Consider the following 26,225-nt stretch of genomic DNA (forward strand, 5'->3'; position numbering starts at 1 on the left):
GTAAGTAGAATATGCCTTGGCTGGGTAGACAGAAATTTACCTTGGCTTTTAAAGGAATAAGGTACACTGTTTTTTCTTTACTACTTCCATCTCTCTTTCTTCTCTTTGACTTCTTCTTTGTTTCTCTCTTCCTCTCTCTCTCTGACTTTCTTTTTTTTTTTTTTTTTTTGAGACGGAGTCTCGCTCTGCCGCCCAGGCTGGAGTGCAGTGGCCGGATCTCAGCTCACTGCAAGCTCCGCCTCCCGGGTTCACGCCATTCTCCTGCCTCAGCCTCCCGAGTAGCTGGGACCACAGGCGCCCGCCACTGCGCCCGGCTAGTTTTTTGTATTTATTAGTAGAGACGGGGTTTCACCGTGTTAGCCAGGATGGTCTCGATCTCCTGACCTCGTGATCCGCCCGTCTCGGCCTCCCAAAGTGCTGGGATTACAGGCTTGAGCCACCGCGCCCGGCCCCTCTCTCTGACTTTCTGCCTCTATCTCTTCCTCTCTCTGTCTTTCTCTCTCTCTATTTCTCTCTGTCTCTCTCTGTCTCTCTGTTTCCTCCTCTGTCTTTCTCTGACTTTCTATCTCTCTCTCTCTTTCTTTCTGCCGGTCTTTCCCTGCCTCTGCCAGCCACTTATGCTGCTGTTCTCCCCTCTCCTTCCCCTTTTGATGGCTTCGGCAGTGTAAGACTGCCAGCTCTTTGGGTATTTGCACCGCATGCAATAAATCCATGGTTTCCTTGTGGTATTTACTGGGGGTTCCCCCAGAGGTTAGAAACTCCCTTTCTTTCCATATTGCAGCATGGGCGTGTAGGATTAGAGAAGCATACTTGCTATCTGTATTCACATTTATTCTTTTTCCCTTTCCCAGTTCTAAGGCTCAGGTAAGTGCCACTAGTTCTGCTAACTGGGCACTCGTCCCTCGGGGGGAGAGGCTTACTTTCAAGTACATCACTAACTGTGGCATAACCTGCCTTTCATATCCCATTCTCCACAAATGAACTTCCATCGGTATACAGGTTAAGGTTAGGATTCGCTAAGGGGACTTCTAAGAGATCCTCTTGGGCGGCATAAGTCTGGACTGTAATTTGTTGGCAGTCATGCTCGATTGGCTCCCCATCCTCTGGGAGAAAAGTGGCAGGGTTAAGGGCCACACAGGTACATATTCGAAGCACCGGTCCCTCAAGTAGTAGCGCCTGGTATCTAAGTAGGCGGTTGTCTGATAGTGTAAACTTCCTTTGGCACCTGGTATGCCCATGAGTAGTCCAGACAGTGAGAACATTTCCTTGTATGATTCTGATAGCCTCAAACACTAAGACGGCCACCGCCGCAATTACCCGTAAACAGTGAGGCCAGCCTTTTGCTACTACATCAATTTCCTTACTTAGGTATGCCACTGGTTGTGGGGTTGTCCCACGAGGCTGAGCAAGGACTCCAAAAGCTATCCCTGCTCTCTCTCTGATGTATAAAGAGAATTTTTGTCCTGTGGGAAGGCTTAAAACTGGAGCTTGTGCTAGGGCCTGCTTTAAGGTTTTGAAAGTTGTTTATGCCCCTGGTTCCCATTCTACCAGATGAGTATTTGCCCTCTGGGTTTCCTTGATTAGAGTATAGAGGGGCCTGGCTATCTCGCTGTATCCGGGGATCCATAGTCGGGAAAAGCCGGTGATTCCAAGGAACCCTCACAACTGTTTTAATGTCTTAGGGTGAGGATAAGCCGGTATAGGCTGTATTCATTCCTTGCTGAGGGCCCTGATCCCTCTGGCTAAGATTAGGTCTAGATATTTGACCTCCTGAAGGCAAAGCTGGGCCTTCGACCTAGACACCTTGTACCCTTGATTAGCTAGAAAGTTCAAGAGATCTAGAGTAGCCTGCTGGCATGAGGCTTCCGAACTGGTAGCCAAAAGTAACTCATCCACATACTGAAGGACCAGAGTGCCTGGACTTGAGAAATGGCCTAGATCTTGGGCCAGTGCCTGACCAAAGAGTGAGGGCTATCCCTAAACCCCTGGGGCTAGAACGTCCACGTTAAGTTGGGACTCGTGGTCTGTGGGATCCTCCAGATTTACAGAACCGTGAGCCCTGTTTTCTCTATTTCAGTATATTTTCTGGATGTAAACTCTGAATTGGAAGCTGGGCCATGTGATAACATCCATAGGCCATGTGATAACATCCATAGGCCCTAGGTACTCTAATTTCCAAAACCCCATTCTGTCATACAGCAGATGACATCCATGTGCATCCATGTTCAGCCTGTGCATCCATGTTCTACATTGTTTGTACACTCATATATATAATCTTAATGATATATAAACATTATGAAAATAACTTTGCGTTTGAAATCATACATCCACCTTTACAATTTTCTTTTTCTTCTTCTTCTTTTTTTTTTTTTTTTTTTTTGAGACAGAGCCTCCTTGTCGCCCAGGCTGGAGTGTAATATTGTGATCTCAGCTCATTAGAACCTCTGCCTCCTAGGTTCAAGCAATTGTCCTGCCTCAACCTCCCAAGTAGCTGGGATTACAGGTGCCTGCCACCATGCCTGGTTAATTTTTCTTTTGTTTTTTGTTTTGTTTTGTTTGAGATGGAGTCTTGCTCTGTCGCCCAGGCCGGAGTGCAGTGGCGCAATCTCGGCTCACTGCAATCTCCGCCTCCCAGGTTCAAGGAATTCTCCTGTCTCAGCCTCCCAAGTAGCTGGGACTATAGGTGCACACCATGACGCCAGGCTAATTTTTGTATTTTTAGTAGAGACGAGGTTTTACCATATTGGTCAGGCTGGTCTCGAACTCCTGACCTCAGGTGATCCATCCACCTCGGCCTCCCAAAATGTTGGGATTGCAGGCATAAGCCACCATGCCCAGCCAAATTTTTTTGTATTTTTAGTAGAGGTGGTGTTTTGCCATGTTAACCAGGCTGGTCTCGAACTCCCGTCCTCAAGTGATCTGTCCACCTCGACCTCCTGACTTGCTGGATTACAGGTGCTTTACAATTTTCTTACAACATTTTGAAACCAAAGTCCTTTTTGAAGTCTCAAACATTTTTGTAGATTTTTGAAAAAGCTAGAGGGCTGGGTGTGGTGGCTAATGCCTGCAATCCTAGCACTTTGGGAGGCCGAGGCAAGAGGATTGCTTGAGCCCAGGAGTTTGAGGCCAGCCTGGGCAACATAGTGAGAGCCCACCTCTTGAAAAAAAAAAAAATGCTAGGGGACCTGGGAATGTGGACACACCTCATGGATAGAGGCCCCTGATTTGAAATCTTGGTCTGTGGTGTCATAGCTAGCATTGGCTGAACTCCTGCTGAGGAGCAGATGTTGTGTGAGGTACTGGGGAGAGGGAGGCAAATACAAAGAGAGCTCACAGTGCAACAGAGGAGACATAGACAGCCAGTTGAGATGGAATCTGATCAGTACCATGGGAGCACACAGAGGACACTCAGTCCTCCCATGCAGATCCAGATGTGTGATAGACCAAGTGGAGAAGCCACCAGAGAAGGGTCTTGACTGCCAAGCCAATGAGTTTAGACTTCCTGTAGAGATGAGGAAGTCGTGGAGGGTTTTTAAGCCAAGGAGTGGCGGGATGCTAGCTGCATTACCGGTTGCTGCGTAGAGGACTTCAAATGGTGGTCTCTCCCCGTGTTCCTTGCGCCTTTGAGGTGGTTCAGCAGTGGCATCCAGCACCCCCACCCCAACTTCAGCCAGAATGTCTCTGCTGTTATCCATGTTGTACACTGGGGTTTCACAGAAATGCTTCATTTGGAAAACGTAGAATGTGAACTCCTTGAGGACAGTCTTTTCGTTCACTAAGGAACCAAGTATTGGCCCTGAGTAAGTGCTCGATAAATATTTGATGAGTTAATATGAATATGTGATGCAGGGAATTGATTTGAGTGTTGGCAATAGTTTGGATTATTATTCAGCAATTACTTACCCTGCTACCAGTTCCACTGTGGCAGAGCACACTTTCCTGGACTAGATGTTAGTCTTGGCTGTGTAATTTGCTGTGGCAATGGAATGTCAGTGGATGTGATGTGAGCAGAGACTTGAAATGTGCTGGTATAGTTGGATTTATTCCTTTATGTTCCTGTGTTTCGCATTAAGAATATGCCTTCGGGCTGGGCACGGTGGCTCACGCCTGTAATCCCAGCACTTTGGGAAGCCAAGGCAGGTGGATCACTTGAGGCCAGGAATTCAAGACCAGCCTGACGAAACCCCATCTCTACCAAAAATAGAAAAATTAGCTGGGCGTGGTGGCACAGGCCTGTCATCCCAGCGACATGGGAGGCTGAGGCAGGAGAATGGTGTGAACCCGGGAGGCGGAGCTTGCAGCGAGCCGAGATCGTGCCACTGCACTGCAGCCTGGGAGACAGCAAGACTCCGTCTCAAAAAAAAAAAAAAAAAAAAAGAAAAAGAAAAAAAGAAAAAATATGCCTTCATGAGCTGCTGACTAAAGAGAATAGGATGTGGACCTTAGCTGCAGCTTGACAAATGGGTACACCTGTGTAACCACCCACACTCACTCTATACAGTGTTTTCCAAGTCCTCAGAAGTTCCTTGGGCACCTTAAAAGGAAAATTTCCCCATCCCTTGCCCCAAGCAAGCTTTAATTTGCTTTCAGTAACTACAGATTAGTTTTGACTGCTCTAAAATGTTATATAAAAGGAATCACGTGGTAACTTTTGCATCCGAATTCTTTCATCCACATTTTTGATATACCGCGTGTTGCTGTGTCAGTAGTTTGTTACGTGTTATGGTTGAGGAGCATTTCATTTGTGGATATCTGAAGATAATGTGCTATTGGCCGCTTATATATCTTTTTTCCCTTTGGCTTGCTTCTTGTTTTTGTTTGTTTGTTTGCTTGTTTTTGTGTTTTTGTTTTTGTTTTGAGACGGAGTCTTGCTGTGTCACCCAGACTGGCGTGCAGTGGCACGATCCCGGCTCACTGCAACCTCTGCCTCCTGGGTTCCAAGTGATTCTCGTGCCTCAGTCTCCTGAGTAGTTGGGATTACAGGCACCCACCACCATCCATTTGCATGTTATAGATATTTGGATTCTTTGCAGGTTTTTGCTATTTTGAATATAGTCTGAATGTACGAGGTATTGTGTGAACAGATTTATTATTTCTCTTGAGTAAATAGAGCATTTTTTTTTTTTTTTTTTTTTTTAGATGGAGTCTCGCTCTGTCACCCAGGCTGGAGTGCAGTGGCCGGATCTCAGCTCACTGCAAGCTCTGCCTCCCGGGTTTACGCCATTCTCCTGGCTCAGCCTCCCGAGTAGCTGGGACTACAGGCGCCCGCCACCACGCCCGACTAGTTTTTTGTATTTTTCAGTAGAGACGGGGTTTCACCGGGTTACGAGATCAGGAGATCGAGACCATCCTAGCATTCTTTTCTTCTCTGTGAGGGAGATACTCCAAGACTCCAGTGGATGCGTAAAACTATGTTTTCCCTATACATGCATACCTATGATAAAGTCTAATTTATAAGTTAGACACAGTGAGAGTAATAAACAACAACTCATAATAAAATAGAGCAATTATAACAATATACTGTAATACAAGTACAATAAGAGTGACTTGAACACAAGCCTGGGGATTCTGCAACAGTCAGTCTGATTGCCAAGATGGCTACTGAGTAATGGGCAAGTAGTGTATACAGCGTGGAGACGCTACCCAAAGGGATGGTTCATGTCCCCAGTGGGACAGAGCAGGATGGCGTGAGATTTTTATCATGCTACTCAGAGCAGTGTGCAATTTAAAACTTACAAATTGTTTATTCCTGAGATTTGCTATTGAGTATTTTTTTTTTTTTTTTTTTTTTTTTTTGTTTTTGAGACGGAGTCTCACTGTGTCTCCCAGGCTGGAGTGCAGTGGCGCGATCTCGGCTCACTGCAAGCTCCGCCTCCTGGGTTCAAGTGATTCTCTTGCCTCAGCCTCCCAAGTAGCTGGGATTGCAGGCACCTGCCACCTTGCCTAGCTAATTTTTTTGTATTTTTAGTAGAGACAGGGTTTCACCATGTTGGCCAGGCTGGTCTCCAACTCCTGACCTCAGGTGATCCTCCTACCTCAGCCTCCCAAAGCGCTGGGGATTAAAGGCATGAGCCACCACGCCCAGTCTCTGTTGAGTATTTTTGGACTACAGTTGACCATGGGTAACCGAAACCAATGAAAGCAAAACTGCAGGTAAGAGGGAACTACTATGCAAGGGAGTAGAATTGTTGAATAAAATGCTACTTGCATTCTTACTTGTATGGGAAACTACAAAACTATTTTCAAAAATGGTTGTTCCATTTGACATTCACACCACCTGTTATTGCCAGTCTGTAAATTTGTTCATTCTCAAAGGTGTGTAATGACGTCTCATTGTGATTTTAATTTGTATTTCCTTAATGACTAATAACATTGGGCATCTTTTCTGGTCCTACTTTTCATATCTTTTTTTTCTTTTTTTCTTTGCCTTGCTTCTTGTTTTTGTTTGTTTGTTTGCTTGTTTTTGTGTTTTTGTTTTGAGACAGAGTCTTGCTATGTTACCCAGACTGGAGTGCAGTGGCACGATCCCGGCTCACTGCAACCTCTGCCTCCTGGGTTCAAGTGATTCTCGTGCCTCAGTCTCCTGAGTAGTTGGGATCACAGGCACCCACCACCATGCCCAGCTAATTTTTTGTATTTTTAGTAGAGATAGGTTTTCACTATGTTGGCCAGGCTGGTCTTGAACTCCTGATTTCAAATGATCCACTTGCCTCAACCTCCCAAAGTGCTGGGATTACAGGTGTGAACCACGACACCTGGGCTGGTTGCTTATTTTCTTAACAATGGGTTATAAAATTTCCTATATATCCTGTATACAAGTCTGTTGTGTTACTAGTATTTTATTCCAGTCAGGGACCTGCCTGTTTGTTTTCATAAAGATGTCTTATAAAGAGGAGAAGTTAAAACTTTTTGGTGGAAGCAAATTTATTGTTTTCTTTGCAATTCATGCTTGTGTGTTATATCTAAGAAATGTATGCCTACCGCAAGATTGCAAAGAGATTCTTCTGTTTTTTTTTCTATAAGTTGTGTGTGTTTATTATTTATTGCATATGAATACCTACTTGTCCCAGCACCATTTGTTGTAGTGTTCATGCTTTCCCCATTAAAATACCTTGGCAATGTCTCAGTGTTGACCATGCACGTGTGGGCCAACTTCTGATTTCTATATTCTGTTCCATTGGCCTATGTGTTTATCCTTATACCAATCCTATACTCCTTTGATTACTATAGTTTTACCGTGAGTCTGATTATCTTTGTAGCTTAATTGGAGTGTTTAAACCATTACATTTAATAAAATTATAGATATGGTTTGTTTTGCTCCTTTTCTCCTCTTTTTCTGTCTTCTTTTGGATTACTTGAGCATTTCTTTATAGTTCCATTTTACCTCCACATTGTTCTGTAAGCTATACTTCTCAGATTTATTTTTATATTAATTGCACTTGGGTTTACAATATACATAATTAATTTATCATAGTCTACCTTCATATGATATTTACTACTTCATCTATTGCATATCTCTCAATAATACACTTTCCTCTTCTCTCCTATGCGTTACTGTTGTCATACATATTTTATAAACCTCACAATCCAGTATTATTATATATGCATTAAACAGTGTCTCTCACAGAAATTTAAAAGTCTGACAAATTTTTTAAATATTTACCTAAATATTTACTATCCGAGGCTTTTCATTCCTTTGAATCATTTACTTCTGCCCAAAGAACTTTCTTCAACATTTCATATCATGTAGGTCTGACGGCAACAAATTCTCTCAGCTTTTGTTTGTGTGAAATCATCTTTTTCTGTCATTTGTGAAAATTGTTTTCCCTGGCTACCTAATTCTATATTGAGTTTCCTTCAGTACTTTATAGATGTCTTTTCATTGCCTTACCCTTTGCTTGGTTTCTGAACAGAGGTCTCCAGTTATTATGAGGCTTATTTCTCTGTACATGATATGCCTTTATTTCTGGATCCTGGATACTGACCATGGCAGGGGCAGGGTGTGGCACATCCAGTGGTGGTGGTGGTGGTGGTGGTGGTGATGGTGGTGATGGTGGTGGTGGGTGGTGGTGATGGTGGTGGTGATGGTGGTGGTGATGGTGGTGTTGGTGATGGTGGTGGTGGTGAGGGTGCTGTGGTGGTGGTGATGTTGGTGGTGGTGGTGGTAGTGATGGTGGTGGTGGTGAGGGTGCTGGCAGTGGTGGTGATGGTGGTGGTGGTGGTGGTGATCATGTCATCATGTCGTATTTAAATAAATAAATGTCATGTGTAAATGTCGTAAATAAATATTAAGTAATGTGTATCATGTCATGTCGTAAAATAAAATGCATGTCATAAATAAATATCGTAATAAATAAATATAGTAATATGTCATCATGTCATAATAATAAATGCGTAAATAAATAATAAATAAATAAGTAAATAAATAAATAAATACACAAAATAAATAAATAATAAATGCACAAATATGCATAAATAAATAAGTAAATAATACTAAATATATAAGTAATATAATAAATATTGTGTCATAGTAAAACCAATAAGTAATAAATATTAAATAGTAATCCATAATAATAATAAAATAATAAATAAGTATTAAGTAATAATAGTAAGTAATAGTAAATATAAATGAAAAGATGGTGGCGGTGATGGTGGTGGTGGTGATGTTGGTGGTGATGGTAGTGGTGGTGGTGGTGATGGAATTGGCAGTGGTGATGGTGGTGATGATGAAGGTGGTGGTGATGATGGTGGTAATGGTGGTGGTGGTGGTGATGGTGGTGATGATGGTAATGGTGGTGGTGGTGTTGGTGATGGTGTTGCTGATGTAGGTGATGGTGGTGGTGGTGGTGATGGTGGTAATGGTGGTGGTGAGTGATGGTGGTGGTGGTTATGGTGTTTGCTGATGGTGATGGTGTTGCTGATGGTGATGGTGGTGGTGGTGATGGTGTTGCTGATTGTGGTGATGGTGGTGGTGATGGTGGTGGTGGTGTGATGGTGGTGGTGGTGATGGTGATGGTGTTGCTGATTGTGGTGATGGTGGTGGTGGATGGCGATGGTGGAAGTGTCATCGTCATCATCTATCATCATCATCATATGTCATATATCATCATCACATATCATCATCATATCATATACTCCCTGTCTCATATCATCATCATCATCTCATCATCATATGCATCATCATGTCATCATATCTATCATCTCATCATCATCATCATCATGCATCATATCATCATCATATCATAAATAATGTCATCCTGTCATGTCATTAAATAAATAAATGTGTCTCATGTCATAAATGTCATGTCTAATAAATAAATAAATAAGTAAAATAAATGCATGCATGTAAATAATAAATTAAGTAAATAAAATGAATAAATAAATAAAAATATCATAAAATAAATAAATAATAATAAATAAAATAAAATGTAATAAATAAGTCATCTCATCGCCAATATCATCATGTCATCATATCATCTTCGTCTCATCGTAAATATCATCACCATCATCATCATCATCATCATCATCATCATGAGTCCTCATCATCATCATCATCATCATCATCTCATCTCATGTCATCATGTATCATCATCATCATCATCATATCATCATGCATCTCATCATCATAAATAAATAAATGTCATGTCATAAATAAAAAAAATAAATAAATAATATCGTAAATATCGTAAATAATAATAATAATGGCAAGTAAATAAATAAAATAAATAAGTAAATATTAATAAAATAAGTAAAATAAAAAAGCTAAATAAAATAAAATGAAAAATAGTAAAAATAATAAAAATCTAAAATTAAAAACAAAAGAAAATATGCTTAAGAAATCTAATGCTTATAAAATCTAAGAGGACCTGAATGGGTGGTCATCCAGAATCATCTGCCTGTCTTCTTTGTGGCTGCTGGGAGACAGGGAGGGCGAGGGAGTGCTGGGTGGGCACCCCTTCCCGCTGGCATGGACCCTCCTTCTCTTCATCCTGCATGGGAAGGCAGCCCAAATTCACATTTTAGTATTCAACAAAAACTGTAGAGGACCCTTACATAGACGTCTGGAGTTCTGTGTCGGCCAGTGCCTTGGCTCCTCTCATCTCTACCTCTGCTCCATTTAGCAAGATTGCTGCGCACCTGCACTCTGCCCGGAATCCCCTGCTCTGTGGTCAAGAATGGGACTATAGGGAAAAAGCTGGGGCCATTGCAGGGCTTACCTGATTGGTTTTCTTTTTTTAATAGATCATTGTCTTTCATGACCTATTATCCAATGCTTAACAGTAACGTCGTTTATTTCCTCCAGCTTTCTAGTTGTTTGAGGGAAGAGGAGGAATCCAATGCCTGTTATTACATCTCACCCAGAAGCAGCAGTCCTGGTCAGTGGTTTTAACAGGAGGATATAGACCTGTGTATAAGTAAAGTTAGTGCAGTACAGAGGCGGAACAGAAAAGGGATGCCTGGAAAAGCAAATTCTTAGGCGAAGGAGGTCCTAATCGATTCGAAAATGGGAGGTAGGGTCTGGTGCGGTGGCTCACGCCTGCAATCCCAGCACTTTGGGAGGCCGAGGCGGGAGAATCCCTGAGCCCAGGAGTTAGAGACTAACCTGGGCAAATGGCGAAACCCCATTTCTACAAAATACAAAAATTAGCCAGGCGTTGGTGGCTCGCACCCGTAGTCCCAGCTACTCGAGAGGCTGAGGCAGGAGAATCGCTTGAGCCCAGGAGGTGGAGGTTGCAGTGAGCCGAGATTGCGCCACTGCACTCCAGGCTGAGCAACCGAAATCCTGTTTCAAAAAAAATTCGGGGTGAGGGGGAGGTAGGACAGACACCCCTTTCTCTGAAATAAAAAGAAGAAAGGTAAAAATCGGTTAACAATTGTAAAAACCTAGGTAAGTCTGAAGATTAGAAAAGAAAAGAGGACTAGGCAGACAGTTCTTCCTCTGCCTCTCTGTCCTGGTCGTTTTAAGGGTTAGATAAAATAGCACTCAAATTATAATACCCAGAAAACTTGTATTAATATATTAAGGAGAAGGAAAACATTTTTCTTCTGTATTCGCATTTTTATGAGACTTAGCAGCCTCCTGAGATGGTTTACACTTAATTCACATAATTAGTGTGAGAGTGTTTCTCTGAACTTCCTGCATATAACTCTGAACTGAACTGGTACTTTTTTTTTTTTTTTTTACTAATTATCTGAACCCAAAAGGCAACTGGCACTAATTCTAAAACCAAACTAAACCCTGGTACATCTGGTATCAGGTACACCTGGTACAGCTGGTATATCAGTACAACACATGCATGCACGTTTAAACAATAAATGCATACATAGACCCAGAAACATACATATTTATCATTTTGATTTTTGAATAATAAATTTTATCTTTCAAACTAAGGATATTTGACTGAGGAGATAATCAAATCCCATAGATAGGATCTTGATATAATGTTAATAACTTAAACTTTCCAAATTAGTCTTAGAGCAATTATGAAACAGAATGCAATCCTTGGTAAGGTCACCCCACTGCTAGCTGGGCCAATGATGTCAGTTTCAGTTGTTTTCTATACTCAGTTTATCACATAAAATCCCAGTTCAGCCTGCACATCTGTTTTTTCTCTGGGACTCATTTTAATTTCCTACCTAAGTTATCGTCCAGCTATGCTTGCTCGCCTCACCCATGCCACCTTCTCTGCCTTTCTACATGTATGGAAGCCCTCTTGAGCAATGCATTACTAATTTCAGTGTCTGCGTTTTTGGAAGGGGATGCCAATGACTAAATTGCCAACACTGCCTCCTGAAACATTGAGTGAGATATTTTGTTAGTAAACCCTGGGCTCTGTGTGAGAACTGCACACCCTTTGGGACATCAGGAAGACTCTCTGGGCCAGTGTTCAATGGAAATAGCAGCTAAGGCCTCAGAGAAAACCCTTAGCTTCTGTTGCCCAGGCTGTGGTAGTGAGCTCTGGAGCACCTCACCCTCCAGCTGCTTGACAGAAAGTAGACTAGTCTTCAGTAAGTATCGATTGGGTTGCTGCTACTGTAGTAGCTCCCAAAACTCAGAAGTGGAAAGAATCTGCCCAGTTTGCTCTATAATATATCTGGCCTTTCTCCTTAGCTCATACCCAGTGATTAGCAAGAAAAAAAAAAAATTAAATCCCAAACTGGTTGAAGAGCTTGGTACTATCTAATCTGTCCCTAAGATGGCATCTGGGGATGAGGGAGGGAGAAGACAAGAGTGGTTTTCATGCCTTCATGGCATTGGGGTAGGGTAGGCTTTGTGCTGGTCCTGGGGTTACTACTGGTGGATAATCATTGCACTCGTCACTAATCACAACAGCTGCTGGCCTCTCATGCTGTGTCTACACCTGGGGAAATGGTGATTTTTTTTTTTTCTTTTTGCTTGGAAAGTGCTTGCAGGGAGCACCAACCAGCTTCCCTCATTGTCTCTGCTTCTCAACAGCTGAAGACCCTTGGGGAACCGCTCCCTTGTGTAGTCACCTCATCCTATCACAAAGGGCACCCACACTACACAGGAACTGAGAGTGCCCCAGGAGAATCAGGACACCCTGAGCAAACACTCTTGCCTAAGCTTGGCTGCCCTACGTTAGCCATGGGGCCTTTGCACAAAGTCTCCTCCCAGAATCTCAGACACTTCCCAGCACCCACAAAGACAGAATTCTGGATGCACATCTGGTCAACCCACTCTAACCCTTTTCTCTTCTTCTTTTTCTTGGAATTGTCCAAGGAGAGAGAGAAAAAGACTTTCTTCCCCGACTCCATCCTCCACCCCATTCCTCAATAGTTTAGCCCTCCTTTGAGTAAAACTCTAGTTATTGGTAGGTTGAAAGGAGGAGAAAGGAATCTAGACAATCATTTCAAGCCGGGCTAGGATAAGTCTGGTTTTCGGGTGTCAAAGCTGAATTATTGTGTTTATTTGCTTTGCATTCCTTATAACAAACCATAATAGTCTCGTCTCTTCACCTCACTGTCCCAGGTGGCTGGTTGTCACAAGCCAATGATGCAATCGTTTGCAACCTCAAAAAAAAAAAAAAAAAAAAGTGAAAATCCATTAATAATTTAAAAAGTATTTTTAAAACTGTTTCTTTTCTTTTTTCTTTTCTTTTTTTTTTTTGAGACAGAGTCTCGCTTTGTCATCCAGGCTGGAGTGTAGTGGTGCAATCTCTGCTCACTGCAACCTCCACCTCCTGGGTTCACGCCATTCTCCTGCCTCAGCCTCCCAAGTAGCCGGGACTACAGGCGCCCGCCACCACGCCCAACTAATTTTTTGTATTTTTTAGTGGAGACGGAGTTTCACCGTGTTAGCCAGGATGGTCTCAATCTCCTGACCTTGTGATCCACACACCTCGGCCTCCCAAAGTGCTGGGATTACAGGCGTGAGCCACCACGCCCGGCTTAAAAACAGTTTCTGATGCTACTTAGGGGCAGGAGGTGGATATCAGGAATGGAGAGAGACTTGGCTCACTTTTGGAAAAAGTGCTTCCATGGATAATCAGACACTTTGAGGCTACTCAAGAGACCTGCTGTATTGCATGCTTGTAAGATCAGTGGAGACATTTGCAATCTTTGGTTGTGGCTAATGTGTTCCATATTGGAATTTTGCTTTGCTTTGTAGGAATGTTTTAGGTATTTTTGCTTTCTCAGAAGCCATTAATATGACAACATTGCCCATGTGTCATTACTCCAACTTCAGCAGCTGATTGATTTATTGTCTTGGAAACCCCTGAGGAAAAAAACAATCAGCATTCTTTCTTACTCATTAAGTACTTAATGTACAGTAGAAAATAATTGCAAGTATGTGAACCTTTCCAAAGTTTTTCTAAATTGAAATTAATTTCTTCAGTCAATAAATATTTATTGAGTGCTTCATTCATGGGGTTTCTAATAACTTATTGTAGTAAAAAAAAAAAGTAACTTACATGTATATCTCACGGTGAATATTTAATGAATATGTACTTCTGGTCTGTATTTATTTAACTCCATCTGGTCAACTACTTTAGCTTAAAGTAAAATTGTAACCAGTGGCATAAACTTGAGTTCTTTATCATTTCTAAACCTTTCGTTATGGGATAAAGACAGGGATTTGAGATCATCTAGTCCGAAGTCCCTTTCGAGGCTTTAAAAAAAAAAAAAAAAGACCTTTATGAGTTTAATTATTCCCTAGATAAAATTAAACTATTCTTTGGGCTGTAAATACTATGTCCTGAGTGGACATGAAGTTTTGCTGCATATGGAGGGGTCAAACCCCAGTCTTTGGATAGCAAAAATGAATCTGTTAAATCATCCAAGAGTGATCCCAGCTGGCCCTTTATGGAAGACGTGGAAGGAGGGAAGGTGGTAGATCCTATTTTCAAGTACTGAGCTGCCAATCACTTCAACAAAATACAGAATGTGCTTTTAAAGTCCCAGGAAAGAACCTGGAAATGGTCAACCCTAGTTCTCATTTTGTAAAACCCGAGAACACCATTACTTGAGAAGTTATTGTTGAATTAGCAAAGTCAAATTAATTTTGCGCTAAGTAATGATAAATATAAACACCTGCCAAAAGCCACTTGCAGACAATGGAATGAGGTCTTGAGAGTTGCAGCTAAAGTTGGAAATCGCTATTCTAAGAGTTTGTGCTGGTTTCTGAGTATTGAAGAGCAGCCATGTTGTTGTAGTTAAGAACGCTGGTTTGGACCCAGGCAGGTGTGTTTAACTCCCAGCTTTGTCACACATCAGCTGTGATCTTAGGCGAGCTATCTATCCTCACTATGCTGTTTGCCTATCTTTAAAATGGGAACCAGGGCTCACCTTACTGGACTGTCCTGGATACTAGCTATGGATTTGATAAGATGATGCACGTAAGCCCTCGAGCACACCATCACCCAATTCGCATATATTGAGGTTTTACCGTAATCATCATAAATACTTTGGGGCTCAAAAATGCTGGGTAGACTAATGTGCCATTGTGGAGAATGAAGTCAAAGGGGTGAAACCAACACCAGTGTGAGGATGGCAGAGTAGGGCATTGTTTGATTTGAAAAAAATTAGTAACCCTACATCCACCGTACTTGATTTGGTCCCTTTAGTTACTAAAATGTATCCTTGTGTGCTTGATCATTTGATATCCACCACAAAGCAATGTGGCTTCATTCACTTTGCAGGAAGCCATATTCAAAAAGCAAACCATCTTATTACTCATCTCTGTATCTCAATACCTAATAGCATATGCTAAATGCTCAATGTTTCTTAAATGAATGAATGAATAAATCTGTATTTTGTAGATGAGGAAAGCAATGCTCAGTGAAGTCCTGACTTGCCCAATATTACATTGCTCAGAAGAGAGGGTACAAAGTCTAGACTATGCTATCTCTTAAGGAAGAAGCTTCTGACAGAATTGCTTAGGAATTACATCCAGTAATCTACTAGGCTCCCGTGTTTAAGACAGTGTGTTCTGGACCATTGAACATGTTAGAACAGAAGCCAGAAAGCATCTTTTAATGACATTTCCTGACTTCAAGGGAAGCATGACCATTTCTCTGAAAGCCCTTCCTGCAATGAGATCCCATTTTGATCCTAAAGAGTTCCTGCTCTGTTAAGCAGTACATTTGCTAACAACGTCTTAGGTTCAGATCTTCTAACAGAAAATTAACTTTAGCTAATGTAAGAGACATTTCCTGGAATGAAGGTAGTATCAGGAAATGGGGCTTTAAATGCTAACAGCATCTATGTAGTTAAATGAAGCACAATTTCGGTGTACCAAAGATAAATTGAAGGGCAAACAGTTTAATGCTATCCCCCTTTTTTTCCCAGGAAAGTCTGGGATGGGTTCCAATAATAAGCTCTTAAATGTGCACATGGTTCCCCTATGTTCTGTCTTTAAATGCTGAAGATTTATTAAAGCAAAGCATCACACTGCCAGACAGATATTATTAGAAACATTTTTATTTAAATTCAGACAATAGAAAGGTATTGCAGAAAAAAATTACAGAAACTTGCAACAACAATATGGAACTTGGAAAATTTATTAGTAAAGAACGAGAGGAAAAGTTGTTACCAGTACTTGGTTAGTCCTTAATGGAATAATTTATCAATTCAGCAAAGTGTACCCCCTTGCTGGTGTCTTTTGAGCAGACAGTAGATTAACAATGTCATTAATCTACTAAACTGGTATCTAGTAAAACCTTCCAAAGTAAAATAGTCAAGGCAGCATTTCCCCAACATTTGAGATACAACTTGGGGGAACTGAAATAATTGCAGTAGAAAGTTTAAAAAAAAAAGTCATAGTGAATAGGTATAACCTGGATTTCAGTCCACAGATATTGTTTGTGGATCTGATGGAAAAGAAACAATCTTAAACCTGGACAACTCCCACCCGCCCCCCTCCCTGGCCCCAACCAGCAACACACAAACGAAGACGCCCTGCCTAGACTGTGCAGGACAAAAACGCTAGACTAATAACAAAATGATCTGGGCCCTGGAGCCCTGGATCTCTGCCAAACCCTTTCTGAATCCTGGGTGAATGCAACAGTGGGTTTAGGGTAAGGAATGTAAAAAATTTTTAAACTTTGGCAAGTATACAAATGACTGTTTTTTGATTGTCACTTTTATAAGGAAATATCATTCTACCCTTGAAAAGATATTCTTCTCTCACATGTGACTTCCCTCTCAAACATTTCAGGGCAAATTTCTGCAAAATAAAGGTGGACTCAAACCTGTATTTTATAATGGTTAGTTTATCATTTTTCACTTTCTCTATTTAAAAAGTGTATAAAAGATATAGTCTAGGCCAGGTGTGATGGCTCATGCCTGTAAGGCCAGCACTTTGGGAGGCTCAGGTGGGTGGATCATTTGAGGTCAGGAGTTCGAGATCAGCCTGGCCAACATGGTGAAACCCATCTCTACTAAAAATACAAAAAATTAGCTGGGCATGGTGGCAGGTGTCTGTAATTCCAGCTACTCGGGAGGCTGAGGCAGGAGAATTGCTCGAACCCGGGAGATGGAGGTTGCAGTGAGCTGAGATGGCACCACTGCACTCCAGCCTGGGTGACAGAGCAAGACTCCGTCTCAAAAAAAAAAAATGTGTATATATATATACACACACATAGTCTATCACTGACAACCCCAAAAGGTTGGTGGTAATGGAGGTTTGAGAACAATATGGTTAATTTTTTTAATTGAGCCTCTGTATATTTAATTTCTTTACAATAAATTACATATCAGACCTCTGATAATGCAAATTTCACCATTCCTTTCAACCTTAATATTCTCATGAAGGTATTAAAATCAGTAATGAGCCAAGAAGTATGGGGCCTATGTGCAGAGCTGATTTTTTCTAAAATGCTATGATTAGCTATATATTCACTTTTTTCTTATAAACTCTAAGCTTAAAAAACAAGAGGGTCAATAATAAACAATGCTGTAAAATACTATTCCAAGAACTCACAATCTTCTTTGAACTCACAGCTCTTCCTTATGCCTACAATAATTTTGCTAACAGTAGCATGACTGTTCTATTCCAAAGGGTAACGAAAGGTGTTTAAAGACCAGATACAAGATCCAAAATTAGAGTCAAATCATAACTTGAAAGGGAAAATTACTGTTCATGGTGTCAGGATAAAAGGAATTTTAAATGCTATTGATAATTCACTAGGTTAGGCCTAAGTATTTATTTTAAAATAAAAGACTGGCCAGGCACAGTGGCTCATACCTGTAATCCCAGCACTTTGGGAGGCCGAGGCAGGCAGATCACTTAAGGTCAGGAATTCGAGACCAGCCTGGCCAACAGGATGAAACCGTGTCTCTACCAAAAACATAAAAAATTAGCTGGTTGTGGTGGTGCACGCCTGTAATCCCAGCTACTCAGAAGGCTGAGGCAGGAGAATTGCTTGAACCCGGAGGGAGAGGTTGCAGTGAGCCAAGATCATGCCACTACACTCCAACCTGGGCAACAGAGCACGACTCCATCTCAAAAAATAAAATAAATAAAAATAAATAATAATAATAAAAATACTGGGCCAGGCATGGTGGCTCATGCCTGTGATCCCAGCACTTTGAGAGGCCCAGACTGGTGGATCACTTGAGGCCAGGAGTTCAAGATCAGCCTGGCCAACATGGTGAAACCCTGTCTCTACCAAAAAAATACAAAAATTAGCTGGATGTGGTGGCACACACCTGTAGTTCCAGCTACTCAGGAGGCTAAGGTGGGAGAATTGCTTGAACCTGGGAGGCGGAGGCTGCAGTGAGCTGAGATCGCGCCACTGCACTTCAGCCTGAGCGACAGAGTGAGACTGTCTCAAAAAATAAATAAAAAACAGGCTGAGCATGGTGGCTCACGCCTGTTATCCCAACACTTTAGGAGGTTGAGGCGGGTGGATCACCTGCGGTCAGGAGTTCGAGATCAGCCTGATCAACGTGGTGAAACCCCGTCTCTAGTAAATACAAAAAATTAGCTGGGTGTAGTGGCACATGCCTGTAAGCCCAGCTACTTAGGAGGCTGAGGCAGGAGAATCACTTGAACCCGGGAAAGGGGAGGTTGCAGTGATCTGAGATTGCACCATTACACTCCAGCCTGGGCAACAAGAGTGAAGTCTCCGTCTCAAACAAAAACAACAAATAATTAAAAATTAAAAAAAAAAAAAAAGACTGGCTATGCAGTTACTTTTCTGGTTACAGAAAAAATCCTGCAGACATTTATAGGAATAAATTATTGATCGATCCAAACTGTCACCATGAAGTAATCTCCTAAGTCTAGAGGACTCTTATTATAGAAACATGGAGCTCCTAAATTGGCATAATCTGTCTTCACATTACTTGGGGTGAGGGTGGGGACAGAAAAGAGCAGGTGGGCTCTCTGTGTCTACTGAAAGAGATACAACACGTAAGGTGCATTCTTCCTACTGCCGTCAGGGAATACTTCCGCCACACCTATTTAATGGGTGACAGCACCTGTAAAAGTGACCCTTGGATGGATGTCAGGAAGCCATCAACAGGCAGTTAACAAAGCACCCACTGTGTGCCTACAACTAGGCTTGTTCCTATGGCAAGTATAAAAATAAGGAGATACATGTGGGTCCTCCCTCCAAAAGCATTAAATATTATTTCAAATGTGCTTTTTGTTTCTTATTTTAAAATCAGAAATTCTAAGTCCTATGTAGATGTTAACCTTTCTTGGATCTGTATCCTCTCCAGGAAAGGCAGGTGAATATGGTGGGCTTTGTCACAACTGGCAGATACTGCTGATAAATGACATACTCAAACACAGAACTCCAGCAATATAGTGATTGGTAGCTACTGAAACTTTCTGCAAACCACATTAAACTGCTTGGGGAAAAGGCATTCTGTAAATGCTAAGGTGTAATACCTAAGAAAATAGCTTTGAACCCTTAGGCCCTGTTTGGTATATATGTCAAAGCTTAGATTTCCTAAACTAAGTCTTATTTAAACTAATTATAGTTTACAAATGCTTATGTATTTTACTGGACTTAATTTTGAACATAATCTCATCAAGTACTGCCAAACCATTTTTGAAAAGATCATTTGAGAAATTAACAGAAAGCTCAATTATTGAAGCTTGCGGGGGTGGGAGGGACCCTATCAGTGGGCTGCATGACTGCAGACCACCCCCACCAAGGTACAGCCTTCAGCACAGTCCAGCCCTCCAAAAACATCAGGGAAAACATCTCCACTACAGATGCCATGTCATGCAAATGGAAAGATGTTCCTAACTTCTAGTGGCCATTAACTAAAGAAACGCAATACCTTTATGAAGTAAGTGGTCTTTCAGGAAGACCTCAATGGGACATGCCTGAAGAAATACATACTACAGGCTGGGTGTGAATACGTCTGCTGTTTCGGTGGCTCTTACATTGAATGAGCTGGCCACTTTGCCTAAACATGCTATGATTTAAACAAACACACCATGCACCATGAACTGTCATAGCATTTTTAACCCTCCATCAATACCCAACCTGTATAAAATGGGCAGAGAAGTCAGATCTTGAAGAGACGCAGGTCTATATAGCTCTAAGGTAGGGAAGTCCTGTCTTCCTGATACACATGTATTTAAGGAAATTGCTAACTTGATGGGTTAATATTCACTCAACCTCTCAGGAAATTCTACTGTTGTGTCATCAGTGCGTGTCATCTGAAGCTTCGTAAAATTGTTAAACCATACAAACCACATCATGTTATTTTGGAATTTGTACAACTTAATGCACCCTAATGGGAGCATAATGATTATGTTCATTCAAGCTATAAAATAGTTTTATATTTACAAATACTTTACAAAAATAATTCATACTTTACATCAAATATGTGATCAATAAAAATTAACCCAATTTCACAGATAAGCAACTAGATATTGATATAAATTGCACAGAAATCAATTCAGAACAAAAAATATGAATTTATTATCTTTAAACTTCCAGCCCTTGTAAGTCCTTCCTAACCTCTAATTAATTCAGCAGAGTAGCTGAGCTACAAGTTCACACAAGATTTACTACTCAACTCTTCTTCCATGCTTAAAATAAGTAGGAGGAACACTACTCTTTAAAGTTCCATGGCTAAAGGATAAACAGAAACCTAAGCACACCTCATTTCACAATTAGGCTCTTTTGGTTGCAGCCTAATTCGGGGGTTTGAAACATTCAGCTGGGAAATAGAGGGTCCATATAGAAACAGACCCAATTGTTGAAATAGAGTTTGAAATCACTCCAACATCTGATTTGTTTTCAAGGTTCACAATGAGGTCTTAACCAAGGTATGGGAAAGTAGTTGCTGAATCTAAATTGTCATGATCTTGTGTGTTGCATTTCAACCCCCCGATATATCCACTCTATTCAGCATCACAGTAAACAGGTATAAAATTTCTGTCACAAACAGTATGAATAATTAAGTTACATCTCAATGGATGAGCCTATCCAGACTCTTAAGACTCAAGTTATTTCTGTTATCTCTAAATGTGTGGCTTCTAAGAATAGGAACATAAGTTACTTTTCAATCTAACAGTGCAAATCAAATTACATGGATTCTAAAAACACCAATTGACCTAAAAGAAGAGGTATTCATTGGGGGAAAATGGCTACTTACTCAATTTGTATGAGAAAATGGGGAAAAAAAAGAAAAGCAAACTATGTTTACAGGATATGACAGAATGGCCCATAAACTGTTATCACAATAAAAATGCTGCATAACAATTATTTTAAACATAAACATTTTCATATAAAATATATTGTCAAATTTGAAACTAAGTTCAAGCTTTCTTGTAAAATAGCCTCTAGAACACCAACTGAGGTAATAGGGACCCAAGAATACTGAATGCATGAACATTACATAATTTGCGTTAATAACTTTTAAACCTGACTTTTTAGTAAATCTTGGAGTATCTCCTTTAGTTGTAAAAAAGATATTCTGTTAACAGTTTGGATTCTATTTTGATCTTTAACAAGCCAAATTGTCTTTTTTGTATGATGCTTAAAAGGTAAACAGCATTGCTTGACACAATAATTATAAACTACATGAATGAATTAAAGATTTGCTAAAAATTTCATTTACTAAAATCAGCCATCTTTCCGATTTTATCCTGACAAGAGAGTAAATGACACTTTGGGATAGATATATATATTTTTTCTGTCAGTTTAATCCATTTTATTGACTTCTCGATTAACAACAAAGTTCATTTGGACAGTAAATCAGAAAATACTTTCTATGGTGGCTTTAAATTACATTTTTTAACCCAAAAATGTTATCCAGAGCCATTTTAGACAATAAATGTATCCGAAGTACAAACAGTAAAAATTCGCATTCCCTTCAGTAACTCTCCTTCCACTTAGAAAACAATGAACTTATTAGGTGGGCAGAGTTCTCGTTCACTTAACCACACCTCATTTTAGCACAGAATTGCATCAAAAAGAATTGAAGAAGTGATTAGAAAGGATATGCATTATTAATAAACCATATGCTATGTGAGTGTTAGGTTCCCACAAAATATTTTACTGTTCATTAAAAAAAAAAAAATCCCTTCTCAAGGGCACTGCTTTCATTAGAGGACTGATTTCATTAACTATTTTCATTATCTTTTATAGTGAAATGCTCCTTTTCAAGTTATTAATACGCATTGGAGTTGTTACCAGCAAACACTGTCCTACACCTCCAGTTCAAAATATGAGTAGCGGTGTAATACTTAGATTCAGTTATAAATTATATATGTATAAAACAAATAGAGTTGCCATTATTTATATATTGCAATAAATACACAAGAATGAATACAAGTTATTTTTCATAAAATACAATTTCTAATCAATTTAGGAGATTTCCACACTATGAAGACATTAAATACTTAAAACACCAGGTAATCCCCTCTGTTACAGAATGCCAGCCGGGTGAGATCTGAAAGAGATTCTTTATTGATAGCCAAATATTGTTGACTATACTAGCAATCTGTGTTTTCTTGCTATTTAAGAAAAAAATACAGAACCTAGACATTTAAAACATTATTCGTGTAATAATCACTACAGACTCTCACTGGATCTTTAAAAATTGTGTTAAAAATCGCCAAAGTCATGATGAACACAATTAATGCAGCTACATCATTTGAAAAAGCGATATAAATTATGCTGCTAAAGACAAAAACATTGACATACATAAACATCACAATGTAACACAGCAGTAACTAATTGCTATTTCATATGAAAAATTAAATGTAAAAAGTTATGCTAGGGAACTTGGAAATTTTTCACTTTAGCAAAATGTTCTATTTATATACCTCCAACTTCTATGATACAGTATACAATAAAATACTTTAAAAAGATATGACATTCAAATGCTTCATTTACACAAATAATATTGCCAATACTAATAAAAGTGATGCCCTTAAACATGAACTGCTCTGCTAATTGTAATTTTAAAATGTTTTCTTTACTTGATTTTACATTTTAATTAGCAGTTAGCATTACATATTAATCAGTTCTGTGCTGACAAATAGAGAGGTCCTAGTCAAAATACTGTTTCTCAAAAGTAATGTACATCATATTGCTTGAAACTAAACAACCATATAAAAAGTGGCAATCATTTATCTAAACATTGATTATGAAAGACAACTGGCATATACTCAGGCAGAGTGTTGAGTTCATGATTGTTTATTTACAATAAAAGTACTTTTACTGAAGCTAACGTAAGTTTTTAGGTCAATTACTACAGTCTCTTAAAGTTATAAAAATATTATATAAAATACCACAGGCTTTAGAGGCTATAACTTCATGTGGTTCTGATACTAGCAGCTGAAAAGTGTTTATAATTTAAAAATAAATAAACTATAGAGGTAAACCAGTTACAAAACAGCAGAGGACTGAGATAGTCACAAGAGTGAAAAGAATTGCTCAATTACACAATAGCTAACAAAATGGTGAAGCAGTTGGATCAAAAGTTTTAAAAACCTCTTTCAGAGATTTGTCATCTGTTTCTCTTCCGGGATCATTATCTGGGATTGGGCTCCCCTGTCCTGGCTGCCTTGCCTGCCTTGGATCACTGTACTGTGGCCTAATTAAGCCTGTTAATGCCTGAACAGGAAGGCTGTGCACTGCTGGGACCTGAACCTTACCAGAACTCCTGGGAACATCTGCCTGTGGGTCAGCTGGCCCATCAAGAGTGACTTCCACATTTGGACTGGTTTTCTGTGGAAGGATAGCTTCTCCAGGAGAAGGCTCATTTTTGTCACTACTTTTTAAGCCACCACTTTTTTTCTGGTTCTTTGAGTTTTCTCCTGAAGAAGCTGTTGCTAGTTCTGATGTGGATGATGAACCATGATCCCTAGGGTCATACAAACTAATACCACTAAGAACTGAAGTTGAAGTTCCCAGTGGAAGGCCAGCTGAGGAAGAGAGTTTAGGGACATATGGAGGCAGAGCCCCGGAACCAGAATTGCTAGCTCCTGCCCCTGAGGGCTGTGATGAACCAGGGTTTGGTCTGGCTAAGTGAGGGGCACCCTTTGATGTATGTGAATCCTTCATAACCACTTGATGAGACTCTGTATTGGCCAGTCTGTGAAGCCTAGGATCAAAATTTTTTTGTAGTCTAGGATCTCCTAATTTACTTCCTGAACTGTGTGAGTCTCCAAATTGTTCTAGGTAGCCTTCTCTGCTTGTTGTATTAATTTTCGCTTTGGCTGCTAATTTTGGATCAATGGACACTGTGTTTTGATGAAGATCACTTTTGGTATTCCATAACCTATTTAGCCTCTGGTCAGCTATAAGCGGGGGCAGAGGTAAATTGATTGAAGACACTGGATCAGGTTTAGGTAAAGGTACTGGAAGTAAGTCTTCCGGAGCCCACACGATGTGTTTTGCAAAGTTGGGTTTGGTTAGAGTAATGTCCATTTTAATGTGACTGAACTGTCTCAATTGTGACCTTGGATCCTGGAGCATTATGCCAGGTGAGGCATCCAAAGGTATTAAGAAAGCTTTTTCTCTCAGTTCTCTTTCTGTATCTTCATCATCATCATCGCCTCTTTTGTGTTTGACATTAGTGCCAGCATTTGCATGATGCAAATCAAACTTTGCTCCACTAACAGAAGAGCCTACGTGACCACTTCCATTCCCTCTCAATTTCCTGGGATCCCACGCAAGTCTAAGATCCAGTGGGGCAGACTCAGAAGGCTTTCTAATGTCTTGCCTTGGGATAGTCCTAAGTCTAGGGTCAACCACTTGGTTTCCTTTACTTTTCTCTTTAGCAAGTCTTGGATCAGTAGGAGTGCTGAGTTCTGTGGAAGGTTGTTGCTGATTCCTTAAAGTTTCTGTTTGTTTCTGTAATGTTTTCAGTATTGATTTGACACTGCTTCCTTCTTCCTCTTCACTACTGGAATACCAGTTAACTGTATCATCTAAATGCAGACAAAAACTTATTATAAAGAATGAAGCATTTATATGTAGACTTAATTAATATTAAAAAACACATACTATTTCTGAAATAAGTATAGTCTAACTTCAAGAAAATGCGTAACAAAAATGCCAGATTTCAAAACTGGAACAAAATAAGATGTGGTAAGAAAACTATCAATTCAGTCATTATACTCTATTAAGGAAGCAGGGTGATACTAGAATATGTGTAATGTCATTCCAGTCAGAGAAAAAGCAGGACCTTTCCTTCCAACTGGCCAAAGGGAATTCAGATATGTGTGTTGTATGTGTGGTGGGCTGTAGGAGAAAGGAAAATGCTCTTAGCATTCTAAAATGTGCTAGGTCTCTTCAAATCAAGCATTCCTTAAGCTTCCTAGCTCTGAATTTATCAAGTTAACAATGGACTGAAAAGAAAACAAAACATTGAAAGTGATGGTTAAGGTAGCAATGGAAACTGAGCAAATGAGAAATGGGGTGGAGACTTTTCATTTACTCTTTATTATATGTTTAGATATTTGACCTGTGTGACTATATTAGCTATTCAAACATTAACTTTAAAAATAACAAAACTAGCCAGGCGCGGTGGCTCAGGCCTTAATACCAGCACTTTGGGAGGCCGAGGCAGGCGGATCACGAGGTCAGGAGATTGAGACCTTCCTGGCTAACACGGTGAAACCCCGTCTCTCCTAAAAATACAAAAAAATTAGCCGGGCGCGGTGGCAGGCACCTGTAGTCCCAGCTACTCAGGAGGCTGAGGCAGGAGAACCGCATGAACCCAAGAGGCGGAGCTTGAAGTGAGCCAAGATCAAGCCACTGCACTCCAGCCTGGGTGACAGAGCAAGACTCCATCTCAAAACAAAACAAAACACACAAACAAAAACCCTAACATCCTAAAACTTATATACTTTATGAGAACACTTTGAGTCTTACTTTTAAAGCCTATTTAACTCTAGTGTATTAGACACAAGTTTAAGAAGCCTACCTATCATAAGTCTTTTCTCTAGCAGAAGGAATTACAAACTGATGTTTCAGAAGGGTGATTCTCTCTCCTCTCCATTAAAATAGACACAGGTTGGCTCTGAATTGGCCACAACGTATCTCCTGTTCACATTCTTGCCAGAACGTAAGAGTCAGAATATGGCATACAGATATATAGATATACTATATATGCATATATGTATCTCCATCCTAGAGTATCTTGGATCAGCAGAATATCCTAGACATTCTCATTTTTACCTCATCTCACTGCTCACTAATGCATGCCTACTACATGAAACTTTAGTGTTACAGGGTTAGTTTGAACAGAGCAGTGCTTACAAAACAAGCGCTGGTATT

The 26,225-nt window shown here is 40.3% G+C and overlaps 1 protein-coding gene across 1 annotated transcript in view; it reads right to left on the reverse strand.

The window, feature by feature from the left end:
• Positions 1-21,617: 21,617 nt before the first annotated feature.
• Positions 21,618-26,225, reverse strand: part of ZC3H6 (zinc finger CCCH-type containing 6) — a 59,051-nt gene continuing 54,443 nt past the window's right edge. Inside the window, exon 12 of the mRNA XM_003909131.5 lies at positions 21,618-24,874. Within this exon, the coding sequence (XP_003909180.5) occupies positions 23,391-24,874 (1,484 nt within the window). The 3' untranslated portion in view covers positions 21,618-23,390. The remainder of the gene's footprint in view (positions 24,875-26,225) is intronic.

Source organism: Papio anubis, chromosome 14 (assembly GCF_008728515.1).
Source record: "Papio anubis isolate 15944 chromosome 14, Panubis1.0, whole genome shotgun sequence".
Classification (NCBI taxonomy): Eukaryota; Metazoa; Chordata; class Mammalia; order Primates; family Cercopithecidae; genus Papio; species Papio anubis.